Source organism: Oncorhynchus clarkii, chromosome 4 (genome assembly GCF_045791955.1).
Source record: "Oncorhynchus clarkii lewisi isolate Uvic-CL-2024 chromosome 4, UVic_Ocla_1.0, whole genome shotgun sequence".
NCBI lineage: Eukaryota > Metazoa > Chordata > Actinopteri > Salmoniformes > Salmonidae > Oncorhynchus > Oncorhynchus clarkii.
Window position 1 is genome coordinate 8038400 of NC_092150.1, and position 19683 is coordinate 8058082.

General features: G+C 44.1%; 1 protein-coding gene across 1 annotated transcript in view; it reads left to right on the forward strand.

Moving 5' to 3' along the window:
- The first annotated feature begins 1902 nt into the window (after positions 1 to 1902).
- The window catches only part of LOC139406368 (protein mono-ADP-ribosyltransferase PARP6-like), a 25164-nt gene continuing 7383 nt past the window's right edge, over positions 1903 to 19683 (forward strand). The window contains exons 1-9 of the mRNA XM_071148894.1: positions 1903 to 2157; positions 6493 to 6634; positions 7416 to 7565; positions 11578 to 11672; positions 11991 to 12051; positions 15677 to 15834; positions 18278 to 18427; positions 18706 to 18844; positions 19350 to 19481. Coding sequence (XP_071004995.1) covers positions 6632 to 6634; positions 7416 to 7565; positions 11578 to 11672; positions 11991 to 12051; positions 15677 to 15834; positions 18278 to 18427; positions 18706 to 18844; positions 19350 to 19481 — 888 coding nt within the window. The 5' untranslated portion in view covers positions 1903 to 2157; positions 6493 to 6631. The remainder of the gene's footprint in view (positions 2158 to 6492; positions 6635 to 7415; positions 7566 to 11577; positions 11673 to 11990; positions 12052 to 15676; positions 15835 to 18277; positions 18428 to 18705; positions 18845 to 19349; positions 19482 to 19683) is intronic.

The following is a 19683-nucleotide window of genomic DNA, read 5'->3' on the forward strand; positions in this document are numbered from 1 at the left end:
AAGAGTTTTAATTATAAACCAAGATAGAGCCTGTCATTTCCAATGGGAGCACTTTAATCAGAGTGGGCAGAACAACCGAGAAGGTGGGCAGAGCCAAGCACGAGTGACTGAGATCCTATTGGCGCGTTCAAGCATTTATTTGCATATTTCCGTTAGGGAACGCCTGCTCTGTGACGTGCGAGTGTGCAATAATTGAAAATCGCCCTTGCACTCAATTATTTTTGACAATTTGACAATGGGTAAAGTCTGCAAAGCGCAATCCACTCAGTTTGTTACAGATTCTAGTTCTGGAAACGGAAAACTGTATGGAGATCAAATGTTTAATCTATGAGAAAATTAGCAGAATGTCAGCCAAAATCCATCTCGCTCCATCTTGTCCCACTGCTGGCCAGTGGGCTTCCTCTCATCACCATATTTGGTAGTAAGTGGAAACGCCAACTGGATGCTTCACATTTATACATCCGGTGAAATCTGTGACCGCACTGTACATATCTGATGTGAGAGAAGCTTCCACTGAAGAACACTCTGGGTTCTATTGGATAAATACATCTCCAACCATGTGATGGCAGGTGATCTAAAGCCATAACAAGTAACAACAACATCAAAGGCTGCACTGGAATCTAGCAATACATCTCCAACTATCATCTTACTATACATTTATTTTAACCAATCATCAGTCCTCTGAGTCAGTACAGTACAAGTTGATTGCCCTCCTCTATATGCATGCTGAAACTAAGTACTTAACGTGTTCTCTGAAAAAAATAGCATTGTATTTGGTCAAACACAATCCTCTCCATCAGTTTACTAAGAGCAGGTAGCAAACTGATTGGACGCGCGGTTAGAGCCAGCAAAGTGTGTTTTACTATTAGGCAATGGAATTACTTTAGCCTCCCTGCACGCCATGTAAGTGTGAGATGATACTAAGTATTTTTGTATGTTATTTTGAGTTGACTGTGTGGTGTCTCTTGTAACAATGGCCAGCCCTTTGAGATTAGCATGATACAGTACCAATCAGCTCCAAGGAGACTAAGACTGGAGGCTGCATCTGTCTCTGTTTCTTCACGCCCCTCCCCACCACACTGTAGCTGCCCTAGCCTGGTCCCAGATCTGTTTGTGCTGTCTTAGAAACTGGTCAGTGTCTATTTATGTATTGGCCCCTCCCGGTTGGCAAGATAGCACAAATAGATTTGGGACCAGGCTACAGGCTACCAGACTACCCCTCAATCTGTAAATTATTTATAGTACACGAAGGTCTCCGACATGGCACATACAAATCACGTTGAACCAAATTGAAGGTATGTGTTGAAATGGGCTTCTATCCAAACCTTACAATAAACTAACTATGACTTGAATAGATTAACAGAGAGACCTAAAGTGTTTTGATGTTGTTACATCTATTTTCTCTTGATACCTCAATCTCCCTAATAACCCTCTCCTCTCCTCTCCTCTCCTCTCCTCTCCTCTCCTCTCCTCTCCTCTCCTCTCCTCTCCTCATGAATCAGGTTTTTGCGATCAGCCTCCTAGAGAACCTACAGCTGACAGACAGACAGACAGACAGACAGACAGACAGACAGGCAGGCAGGCAGGCAGGCAGGCAGGCAGGCAGGCAAACAGACAGGCAGACAGGCAGACAGACAGACAGACAGACAGACAGACAGACAGATAGACAGACAGACAGACAGACAGACAGACAGACAGACAGACAGACAGACAGACAGACAGAAAGGGCAGACAGACAGAAGGACAATCAGAAAGAAAGGGCAGGCAGGAAGGCAGGCAGACAGACAGACGAGCAGACAGGCAGGCAGGGCAGGCAGGCAAGCAAGCAGACAGACAGACACCCACAGACCTTTCGCATTACCATTGGGAGTCACAGATACAGTTTAGTGTGGATTACCTGGATTACTGCACGCCGACAGTCGCTCCATACGGACTGGAACCTGCTTCCTATGAACAATGGAACAGATGCCTTTACAAATGTGTTAAGGGTTACTCCTTTTGATTGGATCCTGTTCATATTACTTTTCTTTGCCTTTTCTTTTTGTCCTTTTTTTCCTATTTCTGTTTTTATTTTTTTTATTTTTTTTACATTGGAATTCCAGCGACTTTTTATAAATTAACCCATTGGACACTGCGGGTTCTCCTGTTCTCGAAAAGGTAAGAATGGAATTATTGTTATTTATACAACGGGTGGGTCTAATCCTGCATGCTGATTGGTTAAAACCAGTGAATAAATTCATCCTTATTTGAATATTTTGGTAACCCGTTGTATAAAAATCTATAATTCCTTAAATGCACCACAGTGACAGTGGACTGTTTATCTTGTCTTTTATAGTACATCCTGGCATGTCTTTAATTTTTTATTTTGGGGTATTTTACCCCTCCTTTTTCTCCCCAATTTCAATCTTATCTCATCGCTGCAACTCCCCAACGGGCTCGGGAGAGACAAAGGTGGAGTCATGTGTCCTCCAGAAACATGACCCGCCTGACCTCGCTCCTTAACACCCGCCAGCTTAACACCAAATCCAGCCGCACCAATGTGTCGGAGGAAACACCGTTCAACTGGCGATCGAGGTCAGCCTGCAGGCACCTGGACCTCCACAAGGATTCGCTAGATTGTGATGAGCCAAGTAAAGCCTCCCAGGCCAAATCCTCCCCTAACCCGGACGACGCTGGGCCAAATCCTCCCCTAACCCGGACGACGCTGGGCCAAACCCTCCCCTAATCCGGACGACGCTGGGCCAAATCCTCCCCTAACCCGGACGGCGCTGGCCCAATTGTGCATCATCCTATGGGACTCCAGGCCACGGTCGGTTGTGGCACAGCCCAGGATATAAACCCATGTCTATAATAACGCCTTTGACCGCTGCGCCACTCGAAAGGCTAAATCCTGGTATTTCTTGATCACATCCTTCTGTTTGTACATATGAGAAGTACATTAGAGCCCTTAGCAGAATCAACAGGTGAACTAAGAATCAGAATCAACTTGTTAAACTTGTTGATCTAAGCCTAGGTGAACTAAGAATCAGAATCAACTTGTTGAACTAAGCCAGGTGGACTAATAATCAGAATCAACCTGTTGAACTTGTTGAACTAAGCCAGGTGAACTAAGAATCAGAATCAACTTGTTGAACTAAGCCAGGTGAACTAAGAATCAGAATCAACTTGTTGAACTAAGCCAGGTGGACTAAGAATCAGAATCAACTTGTTGAACTAAGCCAGGTGAACTAAGAATGAATCAACTTGTTAAAACTAAGCCAGGTGAACTAAGAATCAGAATCAACTTGTTGAACTTAATCAGAATCAACCTGTTGAACTTGTTGAACTAAGCCAGGTGAACTAAGAATCAGAATCAACTTGTTGAACTAAGCCAGGTGAACTAAGAATCAGAATCAACTTGTTGAACTAAGCCAACTAAGAATCAGAATCAACTTGTTGAACTAAGCCAGGTGGACTAAGAATCAGAATCAACTTGTTGAACTAAGCCAGGTGAACTAAGAATCAGAATCAACTTGTTGAACTAAGCCTAGGTGAACTAAGAATCAGAATCAACTTGTTGAACTAAGCCAGGTGGACTAAGAATCAGAATCAACTTGTTGAACTAAGCCTAGGTATCCCGTACGGGGCAAAAAAACATTGCGTAAAATGTATTTCAAATGCATGTAGATACATTTCCATCTTTGCTGAAATGCAGATAATCCCCGACAGTATTCCAGAAAGGCAGATAATGCCCGACAGTATTCCAGAAATGCAGGTAATGCCCGACAGTATTCCAGAAAGGCAGATAATGCCCGACAGTATTCCAGAAATGCAGGTAATGCCCGACAGTATTCCAGAAAGGCAGATAATGCCCGACAGTATTCCAGAAATGCAGGTAATGCCCGACAGTATTCCAGAAAGGCATGGCTATAACATCTAGTCTACAGGATGGCCAAAGTGCTTCCTAATTCGGCTTCTTAAATTACTCTTTAGGTATTGATCAGGTGAGAATTTTTTTTTGGGGGGCCACAAAGCCAAAACTTTGGCCGTGGTATACAGTGCCTTGCGAAAGTATTCAGCCCCCTTGAACTTTGCGACCTTTTGCCACATTTCAGAATTCAAACATAAAGATATAAAACTGTATTTTTTTGTGAAGAATCAACAACAAGTGGGACACAATCATGAAGTGGAACGACATTTATTGGATATTTCAAACTTTTTTAACAAATCAAAAACTTCATTAAAAAAGCAAGTTTTCCATCTCAAGAGGTTAAAAAGACGATAGTAAGTGCCTCATTTCAGCTTAATTTAATAATGAAAAATAGTGCTGTTTTTATAATTGTCTTATTTGAGTTTGTATCGATTTAAACTAAAAAAAATGGTTACGCTCCATGTTTTTTCAAAAGTGTAGGTCTACGACCTCTACTTCCAATGAGTGATAGTATACAGCCCAACAGTGGACGGTTACCAGTGGTATTGGTGCATTCGTAACCAAGTGGGAAGTGGAAATTCTCCATATGCCCCCCCCCCCCTCCCAACTGGTAATTACTAGTTAAATCAGCCATGCATCCCCACAGGGGGAATGGACGCTTGTTGTGTGCAGCAGGGAGGGGCAAATTGAATGCAAGATTCACAACAACAAAATGAATGACATTGTTAATACATTTCTAGCCTGTCTAACAGGGTAAAATTGTTGATGTGTTATGCTCAGCCCGCCCAGTTTTTACCCACAAAACACCAGAATTGACTATTAGATGTTCAATGTTTCTTTTGAAAGAAATATTGAACACAGATATATATATATATATATATATATATATATATATATATATATATATATATATATATATATATATCAAGTTTTACAGTATTAAAATAAGAGTTCAGTTCACGTAACAGGGTTGAATCACCAATCACATTAAAATACATAATAATCTACATAAATGACTTTATCTAAGATACAAAATAACCAGGGCTTTACAATGATGGTGAAACTTCAGGAAATGTTTTTGGGGGTTTAGTGGGTTAAAATCTTCCTAGAAGTCACCTAGGGTACACGGAGGGAAATCGTCAAAATGCAGAAATCGCTCTGCAAATTCATGGTTGCCAAAATTCTAATAGTATTCTAATATTCTAATTCTAATAGTATTCTAATATTCTAATTCTAATAGTTTGCCAAATGTCACTATGTACGTGACAAAACAAGCAAGTGTAGAGAATCCTTGCACCATCTAAACTGCAATAAAATATATTTATTTTGAAAAACAAACAAAATATTGTATACTGAACAAAAAGGAAAATCAGTCCAAATTCATTATGCCCTAATCTATAGATGTCACATGACTGGGCTGGGCCTGGGAGGGCAAAGGCCCACCCACAATCAGAATTAGATTTTCCCCACAAAAGGGCTTTATTACATACAGAAATACTCCTCAGTTTCATCAGCTGTCCAGGTCTCGTTCAATGGCAATTAAATAGTTTGTCATGCCCATTCACCCTCTGGATGGCATACCATGTCTCAAGGCTTAAAAATCCTTCTCCTGCCCTTTCTTGCAATCAAATGACCTAGTGGCCTCATGGGTGGAATGTTATTAATATTTGTCATAATTTCATAATTAATATTTTTAAAATGACATAGAAAATCCAGTGTTTCTATGTCAAAACAGTTTTGTTATATTCAGTCTTCTGTGATGTATATAAAGTGTAATATTGGGATGCAAACTCAAAATGTAACACATTTCTCTATATCTGACTTGGTCCAGGTGTCTTCTGTGATGTATATAAAGTGTAATATTGGGATGTAATACATTTCTCTATATCTGACTTGGTCCAGGTGTCTTCTGTGATGTATATAAAGTGTAATATTGAGATGTAATACATTTCTCTATATCTGACTTGGTCCAGGTGTGTTCTCTTCTTTAAGCCCATATCCATGTGTGTGTGAGGTGTTTCCTTTTGTTTCAAAATAGATTTGTTAAAGACTACCAGGAAACACACTGTGTGATCCTGATTTAGCTCACTGCAGTAAAAAGTTAACCTGTCTCCTCCTCCTTCATCTACACTGATTGAAGTGGATTTAACAAGTGACATCAATAAGGGATCATAGCTTTCACCTGGATTCACCTGGTCATGGAAAGAGCTGGTGTTCTTAATGTTTTGTACACTCAGTGTATATATAAGTACTGAGGGAACTAATGTACACTCAGTGTATATATAAGTACTGAGGGAACTAATGTACACTCAGTGTATATATAAGTACTGAGGGAACTAATGTACACTCAGTGTATATATAAGTACTGAGGGGACTAATGTACACTCAGTGTATATATAAGTACTGAGGGAACTAATGTACACTCAGTGTATATAGAAGTACTGAGAGAACTAATGTACACTCAGTGTATATATAAGTACTGAGAGAAGTAATGTACACTCAGTGTATATATAAGTACTGAGAGAACTAATATACACTCAGTGTATATATAAGTACTAATGTACACTCATTTATTGTTGCAGATGCGATCACCATGGGGACAGGTAAAGTGTTTAAGATCATATGTGTTGACTACCACAACAACCTGCTGGTTTACATCATCGATCACTACTGGACTGGAGAGTAAAGACTGTCGTTGAAGAGGAGCCAAGAACTGACCAGATGGCGAGTCCATGTTTCTATTGTGTAAATATGTCATGTACAGCCTCCTCCCTCTGTCTGTTACTTTCTCATGCCTCCTCCCTCTTTCCATCTGTAGTCTACAGTACAGTTAACCTGTATGACTACAGTACAGTTAACCTGTATGACTACAGTACAGTTAACCTGTATTAACCTGTATGACTACAGTACAGTTAACCTGTATTAACCTGTATGACTACAGTACAGTTAACCTGTATAACTACAGTACAGTTAACCTGTATTAACCTGTATAACTACAGTACAGTTAACCTGTATGACTACAGTACAGTTAACCTGTATAACTACAGTACAGTTAACCTGTATTAACCTGTATGACTACAATACAGTTAACCTGTATTAACCTGTATGACTACAGTACAGTTAACCTGTATTAACCTGTATGACTACATTACAGGTAACCTGTATGACTACAGTACAGTTAACCTGTATAACTACAGTACAGTTAACCTGTATTAACCTATATGACTACAGTACAGTTAACCTGTATTAACCTGTATGACTACAGTACAGTTAACCTGTATAACTACAGTACAGTTAACCTGTATTAACCTGTATGACTACAGTACAGTTAACCTGTATTAACCTGTATGACTACAGTACAGTTAACCTATCTGGCTACAGTACAGTTAACCTGTATGACTACAGTACAGTTAACCTTTATGACTACAGTACAGTTAACCTGTATGACTACAGTACAGTTAACCTGTATGACTCAAAGCGTCCTTCCATTTTTGACCAACAACAGGACATTGAGTGTCAGCGCTGGACCAACAACCAATCCGATGAGTGCCACTGTACTGACAACCAATCAGAAGAGTGTGACTGGACGGACAACCAATCGGATGAAGTGGAGAGTTGGACCGAGGAGTTGGAGGAGTTCTTATGTGAAATCCATGTAAAAATGTTCACACAGTAGCTCACAATGGTGCTATATGGGTTGATGTACAGTAGCTCTCAATGGTGCTATATGGGTTGATGTACAGTAGCTCTCAATGGTGCTATATGGGTTGATGTACAGTAGCTCTCAATGGTGCTATATGGGTTGATGTACAGTAGCTCTCAATGGTGCTATATGGGTTGATGTACAGTAGCTCTCAATGGTGCTATATGGGTTGATGTACAGTAGCTCACAATGGTGCTATATGGGTTGATGTACCGTAGCTCTCAATGGAGCTATATGGGTTGATGTACAGTAGCTCTCAATGGTGCTATATGGGTTGATGTACAGTAACTCTCAATGGTGCTATATGGGTTGATGTACAGTAGCTCTCACAAGGAGCTATATGGGTTGATGTACCGTAGCTCTCAATGGTGCTATATGGGTTGATGTACAGTAGCTCTCAAAGGAGCTATATGGGTTGATGTACAGTAGCTCTCAATGGTGCTATATGGGTTGATGTACAGTAGCTCTCAAAGGAGCTATATGGGTTGATGTAGAGCCGTGAAAAAGTATTTGTCCCCTTTCAGATTTTCTCTATTTTTGTATATTTCTGATACTAAATGTTGTCAGATCTTCAGCCGAAACCTAATATTAGATAAAGGGAACCTGAGTTCACAAAAAGCATGTATACTTAGTAAAAGAAATCAAATGTAATTAACAAAGTTATGCAACACCCAATTCCCCTGTGTGAGAACGTTATAATGCCCCCTTACGCTCAGTAACTGGTTTTCGCCAGACATAATGGGACCCGTCTCGTCCTTAAAGTTGACTCCTGTTTTTCAAAAAGCACCTGGATGATCATCAAGACTCTTGGAAGAATGTTCTATGGAGAGATGAGTCAAAAGTATAACGTTATGGACAACATGGGTCCCATTATGCCTGGTGAAAACCAAACACTGCATTCCACAGTAAGATCCTCATTTTGTATCTTTTTTTAAATTGAACCTTTATTGAACTAGGCAAGTCAGTTAAGAACAAATTCGTATTTTCAATGATGACCTAGGAGCAGTGGGTTAACTGCCTTGTTCAGGGGGAGAATGATAAATTTTGACCTTGTCAGCTCGGGGATTTGATCTTGCAACCTTCCGGTTACTAGTCCAACGCTCTAATCACTAGGCTACCTGCTGACCCTAACGGCACCTGCCGCCTCATACCAATGGTCAAGCATGGGGGTGGTAGTGTAAAGATGACACAGCCAGTTATTGAGTGTAAAGGGGCAATTACTTTTTTCACACAGGGAGAATTGGGTATTGTATAGCTTCATGAAATGAATGAAATAAGTATGTAATTGTTGTGTTATTTGTTCACTCTGGCTCCCTTTATATAATATTAGGTTTTGGTTGAAGATCTGATAACATTCAGTATCAGAAATATGTCAAGTAGAGAAGATTAGAAAGGAGGCAAATCCCTTTTCACAGCACTGTATTCTGGTTTGTATACAACAGAGGTCCTCTTTCAAAACAAGTCCTAACACAAGCACCATTGGGCTATACAGTATGTAGCAGAGACCCAAAGCAACTTTGCTTGTACGTCTTTGGCTCTGAATGATTCTATCTATGTGTTGTGACTCTCACTGTGTGGAGATAAGGAATGATTCTATCTATGTGTTGTGACTCTCAGTGTGTGGAGATTAGGAATGATTCTATCTATGTGTTGTGACTCTCAGTGTGTGGAGATTAGGAATGATTCTATCTATGTGTTGTGACTCTCAGTGTGTGGAGATTAGGAATGATTCCATCTGTGTTGTGACTCTCACTGTGTGGAGATTAGGAATGATTCACGGAGAGCAAGGCTAACATATAGCCCCTTGACTCTGTTAGCCAGCTGATCCTACAGTACAGCCCCTTGACTCTGTTAGCCAGTTGATCCTACAGTACAGCCCCTTGACTCTGTTAGCCAGCTGATCCTACAGTACAGCCCCTTGACTCTGTTAGCCAGCTGATCCTACAGTACAGCCCCTTGACTCTGTTAGCCAGCTGATCCTACAGTACAGCCCCTTGACTCTGTTAGCCAGCTGATCCTACAGTACAGCCCCTTGACTCTGTTAGCCAGCTGATCCTACAGTACAGCCACATTGACTATGTTAGCCAGCTGATCCTACAGTACAGCCCCTGAGCTCTCCTCAGAGTACATGCATATTTTTAGTAATTTAGCAGGCCACTCACGATCAGTCCATTCAGCTAAAGTAGCAAAAATAACCACATATCAGAATCCTTACAAGCTAAATCTTCTTCGACATACGTACAAAATCAGCGTTAGTAACGGAAACACTAGTAGCCTGCTTCGTTGTTTTGTAGGTTTGTTAGGAGGCACTGACCCTGTGAAACATCTGATCAGAACTTCCAATGGACTGTAACGCATTAGTGGCATTTTGTGTACTCCCTGTTGTATTCTCTGTTGTACTTCCTGTTGTATTCTCTGTTGTACTTCCTGTTGTACTCTCTGTTGTACTTCCTGTTGTATTCTCTGTTGTACTTCCTGTTGTATTCTCTGTTGTACTTCCTGTTGTATTCTCTGTTGTACTTCCTGTTGTACTCTCTGTTGTACTCTCTGTTATACTCTCTGTTGTATGTTGTACTCCCTGTTGTATTCTCTGTTGTACTTCCTGTTGTACTCTCTGTTGTACTTCCTGTTGTATTCTCTGTTGTACTTCCTGTTGTATTCTCTGTTGTACTCCCTGTTGTATTCTCTGTTGTACTTCCTGTTGTACTCTCTGTTGTACTCTCTGTTATACTCTCTGTTGTATGTTGTACTCCCTGTTGTATTCTATGTTGTACTTCCTGTTGTATTCTCTGTTGTACTTCCTGTTGTACTCTCTGTTGTACTCTCTGTTATACTCTCTGTTGTATGTTGTACTCCCTGTTGTATTCTCTGTTGTACTCCCTGTTGTATTCTCTGTTGTACTCCCTGTTGTATTCTCTGTTGTACTTCCTGTTGTACTCTCTGTTGTACTCTCTGTTATACTCTCTGTTGTATGTTGTACTCCCTGTTGTATTCTATGTTGTACTCCCTGTTGTATTCTCTGTTGTACTCACTGTTGTATTCTCTGTTGTACTTCCTGTTGTACTCTCTGTTGTACTCTCTGTTGTATGTTGTACTCCCTGTTGTACTCTCTGTTGTATGTTGTGCTCCCTGGTGTACTCCCTGTTGTATTCTCTGTTGTACTCCCTGTTGTACTCTCTGTTGTACTTCCTGTTGTACTCTCTGTTGTACTCTCTGTTGTATGTTGTGCTCCCTGGTGTACTCCCTGTTGTACTCCCTGTTGTATTCTCTGTTGTATTCTCTGTTGTACTTCCTGTTGTATTTGAAGGTATTGTGTTCAGTGTAATATTCTATTTTACTCTCTGTCATGGCCATCTGGTTTTGTTCGTTAGGTGTGGTTGTGTGTCAATGCAGTGGTGTTAACTGGTTATTTTCTCTCTCTCTCTCTCTCTCTCTGGCTCTCTCTCTCGCTCTCGCTCTCCCCCCCCCTCTCTCTCTCTCTCTCTCTGGCTCCCTCTCTCGCTCCCCCCCCCCCCTCTCTCTCTCTCTCTCTCTCTCTCTCTGGCTCTCTCTCTCGCTCTCCCCCCCCCTCTCTCTCTCTCTCTCTGGCTCTCTCTCTCGCTCTCGCTCTCCCCCCCCTCTCTCTCTCTGGCTCTCTCTCTCGCTCTCGCTCCCCCCCCCCCCCCTCTCTCTCTCTGGCTCTCTTTCTCACTCTCGCTCCCCCCCCCCCCCTCTCTCTCTCTCTCTCTCTCTCTCTCTCTCTGTCTCTCTCTCTCTCTGTGTGTCTCTCTCTCTCTCTCTCTCTCTGTCTCTCTCTCTCTCTCTCTCTCTCTCTCTGGCTCTCTCTCGCTCTCGCTCCCCCCCCCCCCCCCCCTCTCTCTCTCTCTCTGTGTTCTTTTTGAAGCTATTCTGTCTAGTACTGTTTAAGGTAGTTAACTAACAGGGTTTGTCTCTAAGGTACATGTGTTGTTGTCTCTCTCTGTAGGAGGGCTGTGCTACTGACCTCTACAGACATCCTCAGCTGGACATGGACATAGATTCGGTGAAGGCCATCTACGCTGACACGGCTGTCTCCGTCAGGTACGACAAATTACATAGAAACCTTGGCATTGCTTCACTTACTGACAGAGATAGTAGGATGTGGTTTGAGTTAACGGGGGGGGGGGGGGGGGGGGGGGGGGGGTACAATGGGAAGTAATCTGCTCTCAATGAAATGCTTGTTATCGTTTCACACGTATGCAAAGTACGAAAGAGTACGAAAATACACAGATGTCTGGATAAGAACGTCTGCTAAATGACTAGAGTGGAAATGACTAGAGTGTAAATGACTAGAGAGTAAATGACTAGAGTGTAAATGACTCATGACCTTCTTCCTGTCTTCTTCTTCCTCCTCTCCAGAGAGCATGGGTCTATTGACGATGTGGACGTTGATATGCTAATCAATGTCAGCTTCCTGGATGTGAGTCGACTACACTACTCACCATGATCATGATATGCATCACATACAAGTATATATTTTAAGTTCTATATATAGATGTCCCTGGGGATCTTCCCATGTTGATGTCCCTGGGGATCTTCCCATGTTGATGTCCCTGGGGATCTTCCCATGTTGATGTCCCTGGGGATCTTCCCATGTTGATGTCCCTGGGGATCTTCCCATGTTGATGTCCCTGGGGATCTTCCCATGTTGATGTCCCTGGGGATCTTCCCATGTTGATGTCCCTGGGGATCTTCCCATGTCGATGTCCCTGGGGATCTTCCCATGTTGATGTCCCTGGGGATCTTCCCTTGTTGATGTCCCTGGGGATCTTCCCATGTTGATGTCCCTGGGGATCTTCCCATGTTGATGTCCCTGGGGATCTTCCCATGTTGATGTCCCTGGGGATCTTCCCATGTTGATGTCCCTGGGGATCTTCCCATGTTGATGTCCCTGGGGATCTTCCCATGTTGATGTCCCTGGGGATCTTCCCATGTTGATGTCCCTGGGGATCTTCCCATGTTGATGTCCCTGGGGATCTTCCCATGTTGATGTCCCTGGGGATCTTCCCATGTTGATGTCCCTGGGGATTTTCCCTTGTTGATGTCCCTGGGGATCTTCCCATGTTGATGTCCCTGGGGATCTTCCCATGTCGATGTCCCTGGGGATCTTCCCATGTCGATGTCCCTGGGGATCTTCCCATGTTGATGTCCCTGGGGATCTTCCCATGTTGATGTCCCTGGGGATCTTCCCATGTTGATGTCCCTGGGGATCTTCCCATGTCGATGTCCCTGGGGATCTTCCCATGTTGATGTCCCTGGGGATCTTCCCATGTTGATGTCCCTGGGGATCTTCCCATGTTGATGTCCCTGGGGATCTTCCCATGTCGATGTCCCTGGGGATCTTCCCATGTTGATGTCCCTGGGGATCTTCCCATGTTGATGTCCCTGGGGATCTTCCCATGTCGATGTCCCTGGGGATCTTCCCATGTTGATGTCCCTGGGGATCTTCCCATGTCGATGTCCCTGGGGATCTTCCGTTGTTGATGTCCCTGGGGATCTTCCCATGTTGATGTCCCTGGGGATCTTCCCATGTCGATGTCCCTGGGGATCTTCCCATGTTGATGTCCCTGGGGATCTTCCCATGTTGATGTCCCTGGGGATCTTCCCATGTTGATGTCCCTGGGGATCTTCCCATGTTGATGTCCCTGGGGATCTTCCCATGTTGATGTCCCTGGGGATCTTCCCATGTTGATGTCCCTGGGGATCTTCCCATGTTGATGTCCCTGGGGATCTTCCCATGTCGATGTCCCTGGGGATCTTCCCATGTCGATGTCCCTGGGGATCTTCCCATGTTGATGTCCCTGGGGATCTTCCCATGTCGATGTCCCTGGGGATCTTCCCATGTTGATGTCCCTGGGGATCTTCCCATGTTGATGTCCCTGGGGATCTTCCCATGTTGATGTCCCTGGGGATCTTCCCATGTTGATGTCCCTGGGGATCTTCCCATGTCGATGTCCCTGGGGATCTTCCCATGTTGATGTCCCTGGGGATCTTCCCTTGTTGATGTCCCTGGGGATCTTCCCATGTTGATGTCCCTGGGGATCTTCCCATGTTGATGTCCCTGGGGATCTTCCCATGTTGATGTCCCTGGGGATCTTCCCATGTTGATGTCCCTGGGGATCTTCCCATGTTGATGTCCCTGGGGATCTTCCCATGTTGATGTCCCTGGGGATCTTCCCATGTTGATGTCCCTGGGGATCTTCCCATGTTGATGTCCCTGGGGATCTTCCCATGTTGATGTCCCTGGGGATCTTCCCATGTTGATGTCCCTGGGGATTTTCCCTTGTTGATGTCCCTGGGGATCTTCCCATGTTGATGTCCCTGGGGATCTTCCCATGTCGATGTCCCTGGGGATCTTCCCATGTCGATGTCCCTGGGGATCTTCCCATGTTGATGTCCCTGGGGATCTTCCCATGTTGATGTCCCTGGGGATCTTCCCATGTTGATGTCCCTGGGGATCTTCCCATGTCGATGTCCCTGGGGATCTTCCCATGTCGATGTCCCTGGGGATTTTCCCATGTTGATGTCCCTGGGGATCTTCCCATGTTGATGTCCCTGGGGATCTTCCCATGTCGATGTCCCTGGGGATCTTCCCATGTTGATGTCCCTGGGGATCTTCCCATGTTGATGTCCCTGGGGATCTTCCCATGTCGATGTCCCTGGGGATCTTCCCATGTTGATGTCCCTGGGGATCTTCCCATGTCGATGTCCCTGGGGATCTTCCGTTGTTGATGTCCCTGGGGATCTTCCCATGTTGATGTCCCTGGGGATCTTCCCATGTCGATGTCCCTGGGGATCTTCCCATGTTGATGTCCCTGGGGATCTTCCCATGTTGATGTCCCTGGGGATCTTCCCATGTTGATGTCCCTGGGGATCTTCCCATGTTGATGTCCCTGGGGATCTTCCCATGTTGATGTCCCTGGGGATCTTCCCATGTTGATGTCCCTGGGGATCTTCCCATGTCGATGTCCCTGGGGATCTTCCCATGTCGATGTCCCTGGGGATCTTCCCATGTTGATGTCCCTGGGGATCTTCCCATGTCGATGTCCCTGGGGATCTTCCCATGTTGATGTCCCTGGGGATCTTCCCATGTCGATGTCCCTGGGGATCTTCCCATGTTGATGTCCCTGGGGATCTTCCCATGTTGATGTCCCTGGGGATCTTCCCATGTTGATGTCCCTGGGGATCTTCCCATGTTGATGTCCCTGGGGATTTTCCCTTGTTGATGTCCCTGGGGATCTTCCCATGTTGATGTCCCTGGGGATCTTCCCATGTTGATGTCCCTGGGGATCTTCCCATGTTGATGTCCCTGGGGATCTTCCCATGTTGATGTCCCTGGGGATTTTCCCTTGTTGATGTCCCTGGGGATCTTCCCTTGTCGATGTCCCTGGGGATCTTCCCATGTCGATGTCCCTGGGGATCTTCCCATGTTGATGTCCCTGGGGATCTTCCCATGTCGATGTCCCTGGGGATCTTCCCTTGTTGATGTCCCTGGGGATCTTCCCATGTTGACGTCCCTGGGAATCTTCCCATGTTGATGTCCCTGGGGATCTTCCCTTGTTGATGTCCCTGGGGATCTTCCCATGTTGATGTCCCTGGGGATTTTCCCTTGTTGATGTCCCTGGGGATCTTCCCATGTTGATGTCCCTGGGGATCTTCCCATGTTGATGTCCCTGGGGATCTTCCCATGTTGATGTCCCTGGGGATCTTCCGTTGTTGATGTCCCTGGGGATCTTCCGTTGTTGATGTCCCTGGGGATCTTCCCATGTTGATGTCCCTGGGGATCTTCCCTTGTTGATGTCCCCGGGGATCTTCTCATGTTGTCTAGGATGTCCCTGGGGATCTTCCCATGTTGATGTCCCTGGGGATCTTCCCATGTTGATGTCCCTGGGGATCTTCCCATGTTGATGTCCCTGGGGATCTTCCCTTGTTGATGTCCCTGGGGATCTTCCCATGTCGATATCCCTGGGGATCTTCCCATGTTGTCTAGGATGTCCCTGGGGATCTTTCCATGTTTCTGACACAGTTTCCTGTCTTGTCTCCAGGATGAAGTAGCCAGGGCCTGGAAGATCATCCCAACAGAGCCTATTATTGTCCGGCTGCGCTTCTCACTGTCCCAATACCTGAATGGACCAGCACCCTCTGTAGAGGTGTTCCAACCTTCTAACAGAGAAGGATTCAGCCTGGGACTACAGCTGCAGAAGTGAGCATCATAAGACTCCCCCTCTGACTATAGACCTAGAGTTCTATTCTAGTCTAGTCTAGTCTAGTTTAGTCTAGTCTAGTCTAGATTAGTCTAGTCTAGATTAGTCTAGTTTAGTCTAGTCTAGATTAGTCTAGTCTAATTTAGTCTAGACTAGATTAGTCTAGATTAGTCTAGTCTAGTTTAGATTAGTCTAGTCTAGTTTAGATTAGTCTAGTCTTGTTTAGATTAGTCTTGTCTAGTTTAGTTTAGTCTTGTCTAGTTTAGTTTAGTCTAGTCTAGATTAGTCTAGTCTAGACTAGATTAGTTTAGTTTAGTTTTAGTCTAGATTAGTCTAATCTAGTCTATACTAGATTAGTCTAGTCTAATTTAGTCTAGACTAGATTAGTCTAGTCTAGTTTAGATTAGTCTAGTCTAGAGTAGTCTAGTCTAGTTTAGATTAGTCTAGTCTTGTTTAGATTAGTCTTGTCTAGTTTAGTCTAGTCTAGATTAGTCTAGTCTAGATTAGATTATTCTAGTCTAATTTAGTCTAGACTAGATTAGTCTAGTCTAGTTTATATTAGTCTAGTCTAGTCTATAGTAGTCTAGTCTAGTTTAGATTAGTCTAGTCTAGTCTAGATTAGTCTAGTCTAGTTTATAATAGTCTAGTTTAGTCTAGACTAGTTTAGATTAGTCTAGTCTAGTTTAGTTTAGTCTAGATTAGTCTAGTCTAGACTAGATTAGTCTAGTTTAGATTAGTCCAGTCTAGATTAGTCTAGTCTAGTTTAGATTAGCCTTATTTAGCTTAGTCTATATCTCACCAACACAGTAGAAGTGTAATTTTATGCTCAAACCATTCACTGGAGAGCATTATAACTACGCTATTATACATGCTATAATATCTGTCTGGAAGGACTATTGTTGGTACAATTAGGCAGGGCTACCCCCTCCCCCTATTATACATGCTATAATATCTGTCTGGAAGGACTATTGTTGGTACATTTAGGCAGGGATACCCCCTCCCCCATTATACATGCTATAATATCTGTCTGGAAGGACTATTGTTGGCACATTTAGGCAGGGCTACCCCCTCCCCCATTATACATGCTATAATATCTGTCTGGAAGGACTATTGTTGGTACATTTAGGCAGGGCTACCCCCTCCCCCATTATACATGCTATAATATCTGTCTGGAAGGACTATTGTTGGTACATTTAGGCAGGGCTACCCCCTCCCCCCATTATACATGCTATAATATCTGTCTGGAAGGACTATTGTTGGTACATTTAGGCAGGAATACCCCCTCCCCCCATTATACATGCTATAATATCTGTCTGGAAGGACTATTGTTGGCACATTTTGGCACGGCTACCCCCTCCCCCATTATACATGCTATAATATCTGTCTGGAAGGATATTGTTGGCACATTTAGGCAAGGCTACCCCCTCCCCCATTATACATGCTATAATATCTGTCTGGAAGGACTATTGCTGGTACATTTAGGCAGGGCTACCCCCTCCCCCCATTATACATGCTATAATACCTGTCTGGAAGGACTATTGCTGGTACATTTAGGCAGGGCTACCCCCTCCCCCCATTATACATGCTATAATACCTGTCTGGAAGGACTATTGCTGGCACATTTAGGCAGGGCTAGCCCCCCTCCCCCCATTATACATGCTATAATATCTGTCTGGAAGGACTATTGCTGGTACATTTAGGCAGGGCTACCCCCTCCCCCCATTATACATGCTATAATATCTGTCTGGAAGGACTATTGCTGGTACATTTAGGCAGGGCTACCCCCTCCCCCCATTATACATGCTATAATATATGTCTGGAAGGACTATTGCTGGTACATTTAGGCAGGGCTAGCCCCCCTCCCCCCATTATACATGCTATAATATCTGTCTGGAAGGACTATTGCTGGTACATTTAGGCAGGGCTACCCCCTCCCCCCATTATACATGCCCCCCCATCACCGGAGTGTGATTTCAAATCACACTCTGCTACATAGGTTTTAATATTAAAACTACTAAGAATGTGAAAAGATACATCTGTGGAGGCAATGGAGTGGACAGAACAAAAAGCAAAGCAATGGACGTCAGTGATGACATCTCTCCCCTTCTTCCTCCTCCTCCTTCTCCTCTCTCTCTCTCTCTCTCTCCTTCTTCCTCCTCCACCTTCTCCTCTCTCTCTCTCTCTCTCTCTCTCTCTCTCTCTCCTTCTTCCTCCTCCTCCTTCTCCTCTCTCTCTCTCTCTCTCTCTCTCTCCTTCTTCCTCCTCCTCCTTCTCCTCTCTCTCTCTCTCTCTCTCTCTCTCTCTCCTTCTTCCTCCTCCTCCTTCTCCTTCTCCTCTCTCTCTCTCTCTCTCTCTCTCTCTCTCTCTCTCTCTCTCTCTCTCTCTCCCTCTCCTTCTTCCTCCTCCTCCTCCTCCTCCTTCTCCTCTCTCTCTCTCTCTCAGGGTCATCTCTAGCTTTGTGTCCCAGCAGTGGAAGTACCTGAGTAATGAAACCCTCACGGCCCAACAGAAGACCAGACACACTTGGTTCAAACCTGGAGGAACCATCAAGAGGTTCAGGGCTGGACTCAGCATCCTCTCGCCCATGTCCAAGTACACAGCTGCAGTCCACACTCAGCCTCAGTGCACTTCTGTATCATTAGCCCAGTGGTGTATTCTGAATAGGTTTAAGCAATATGACATCAATTCCATCCAACCTATTAGAAGGCAAGGTGAAGGAATTACCAAATTTCACAAACCTATCAAATCCTCAGATATACAAGAGTGGTTAATGTTAGGTCTAAGGGTTGTTTCTCCAAAGGCTTGTAGTTTCATGGATCTTTCGTTTTCAGTGTCATCACATTCTCTGCTCCCTTCCCTGTGTGACCCAGGTCCAGTGGCCAGGAGCATGTTCTGAAGGTGAAGATGATTGGACCGGAGCTGAAAGTGAATCGCCTTATGAATCGGACAATGGCTTACACCATCAAGAACACCAGAGGAGAACTCCTCACGTACACAACTAATGGCAAGGTATGGCCAGGACCTATCATCAGCTATCCTCAACTACCTACCTATTATGGCCAGGACCTCATCATCAGCTAGGTAGGACTTTTTTTGGTTCCATGTGGAACCCTTTTAAGTTCCTCTGTGGAAAGGGTTCTACATGGAACCCAAAATGGTTCTACCTGGAACTAAAAGCATTCTGGAACCAAAAAGGGTTCTTCTAAGGGTTCTCCTATTGGGACAGCTGAAGAACCTTTTTAGGTTCTAGATAGCATATTTTTTTCTGAGTGCAGGTCTCATTAATGCCATGTTAGCCTGGTTTCTGTACTCCTATGATTGCTGTGGCAACAAAACACAAATAAATGCAGAACCGAGCTAATGCCATATATGGTTACTAAAATGCTTGAAATTGTTGTAACTTGTTTGTGTATTTGCTCATTCAAATTAGCCATCTTCAGTGTCCACATTATTTTCATCATGTTTTGGTTTCTATCCATCCCATGTGACATCACGTCCTCTCTTCTCTCCTCAGAGGGTGGCGGTGTCTGCTGTCAAGTCTCCGGCTCACATCACAACTAAACAGCTGATTGAGCTGCTGTTCTCATCCCAAGCCTTTATTCAGTGCAAGTCAGCCCCCACCCTGCAACATGGGTTCTTAGTACAGGTAAGGACCAATACTTTTGCTCTAACTGACATAATATGCAATTCTTCCTGAACCGTCAGCAAATTTAGTGAATGAGTGAGTGAATGATGTAATGGGCTCTCGTTGAAACTTTGTTGAGAGCATTTATACAGTATCCAGGTTAATCTCAGGTTGTTTACAGTATTCAGGTTAATCTCATGTTTTATACAGTATTCAGGTTAAT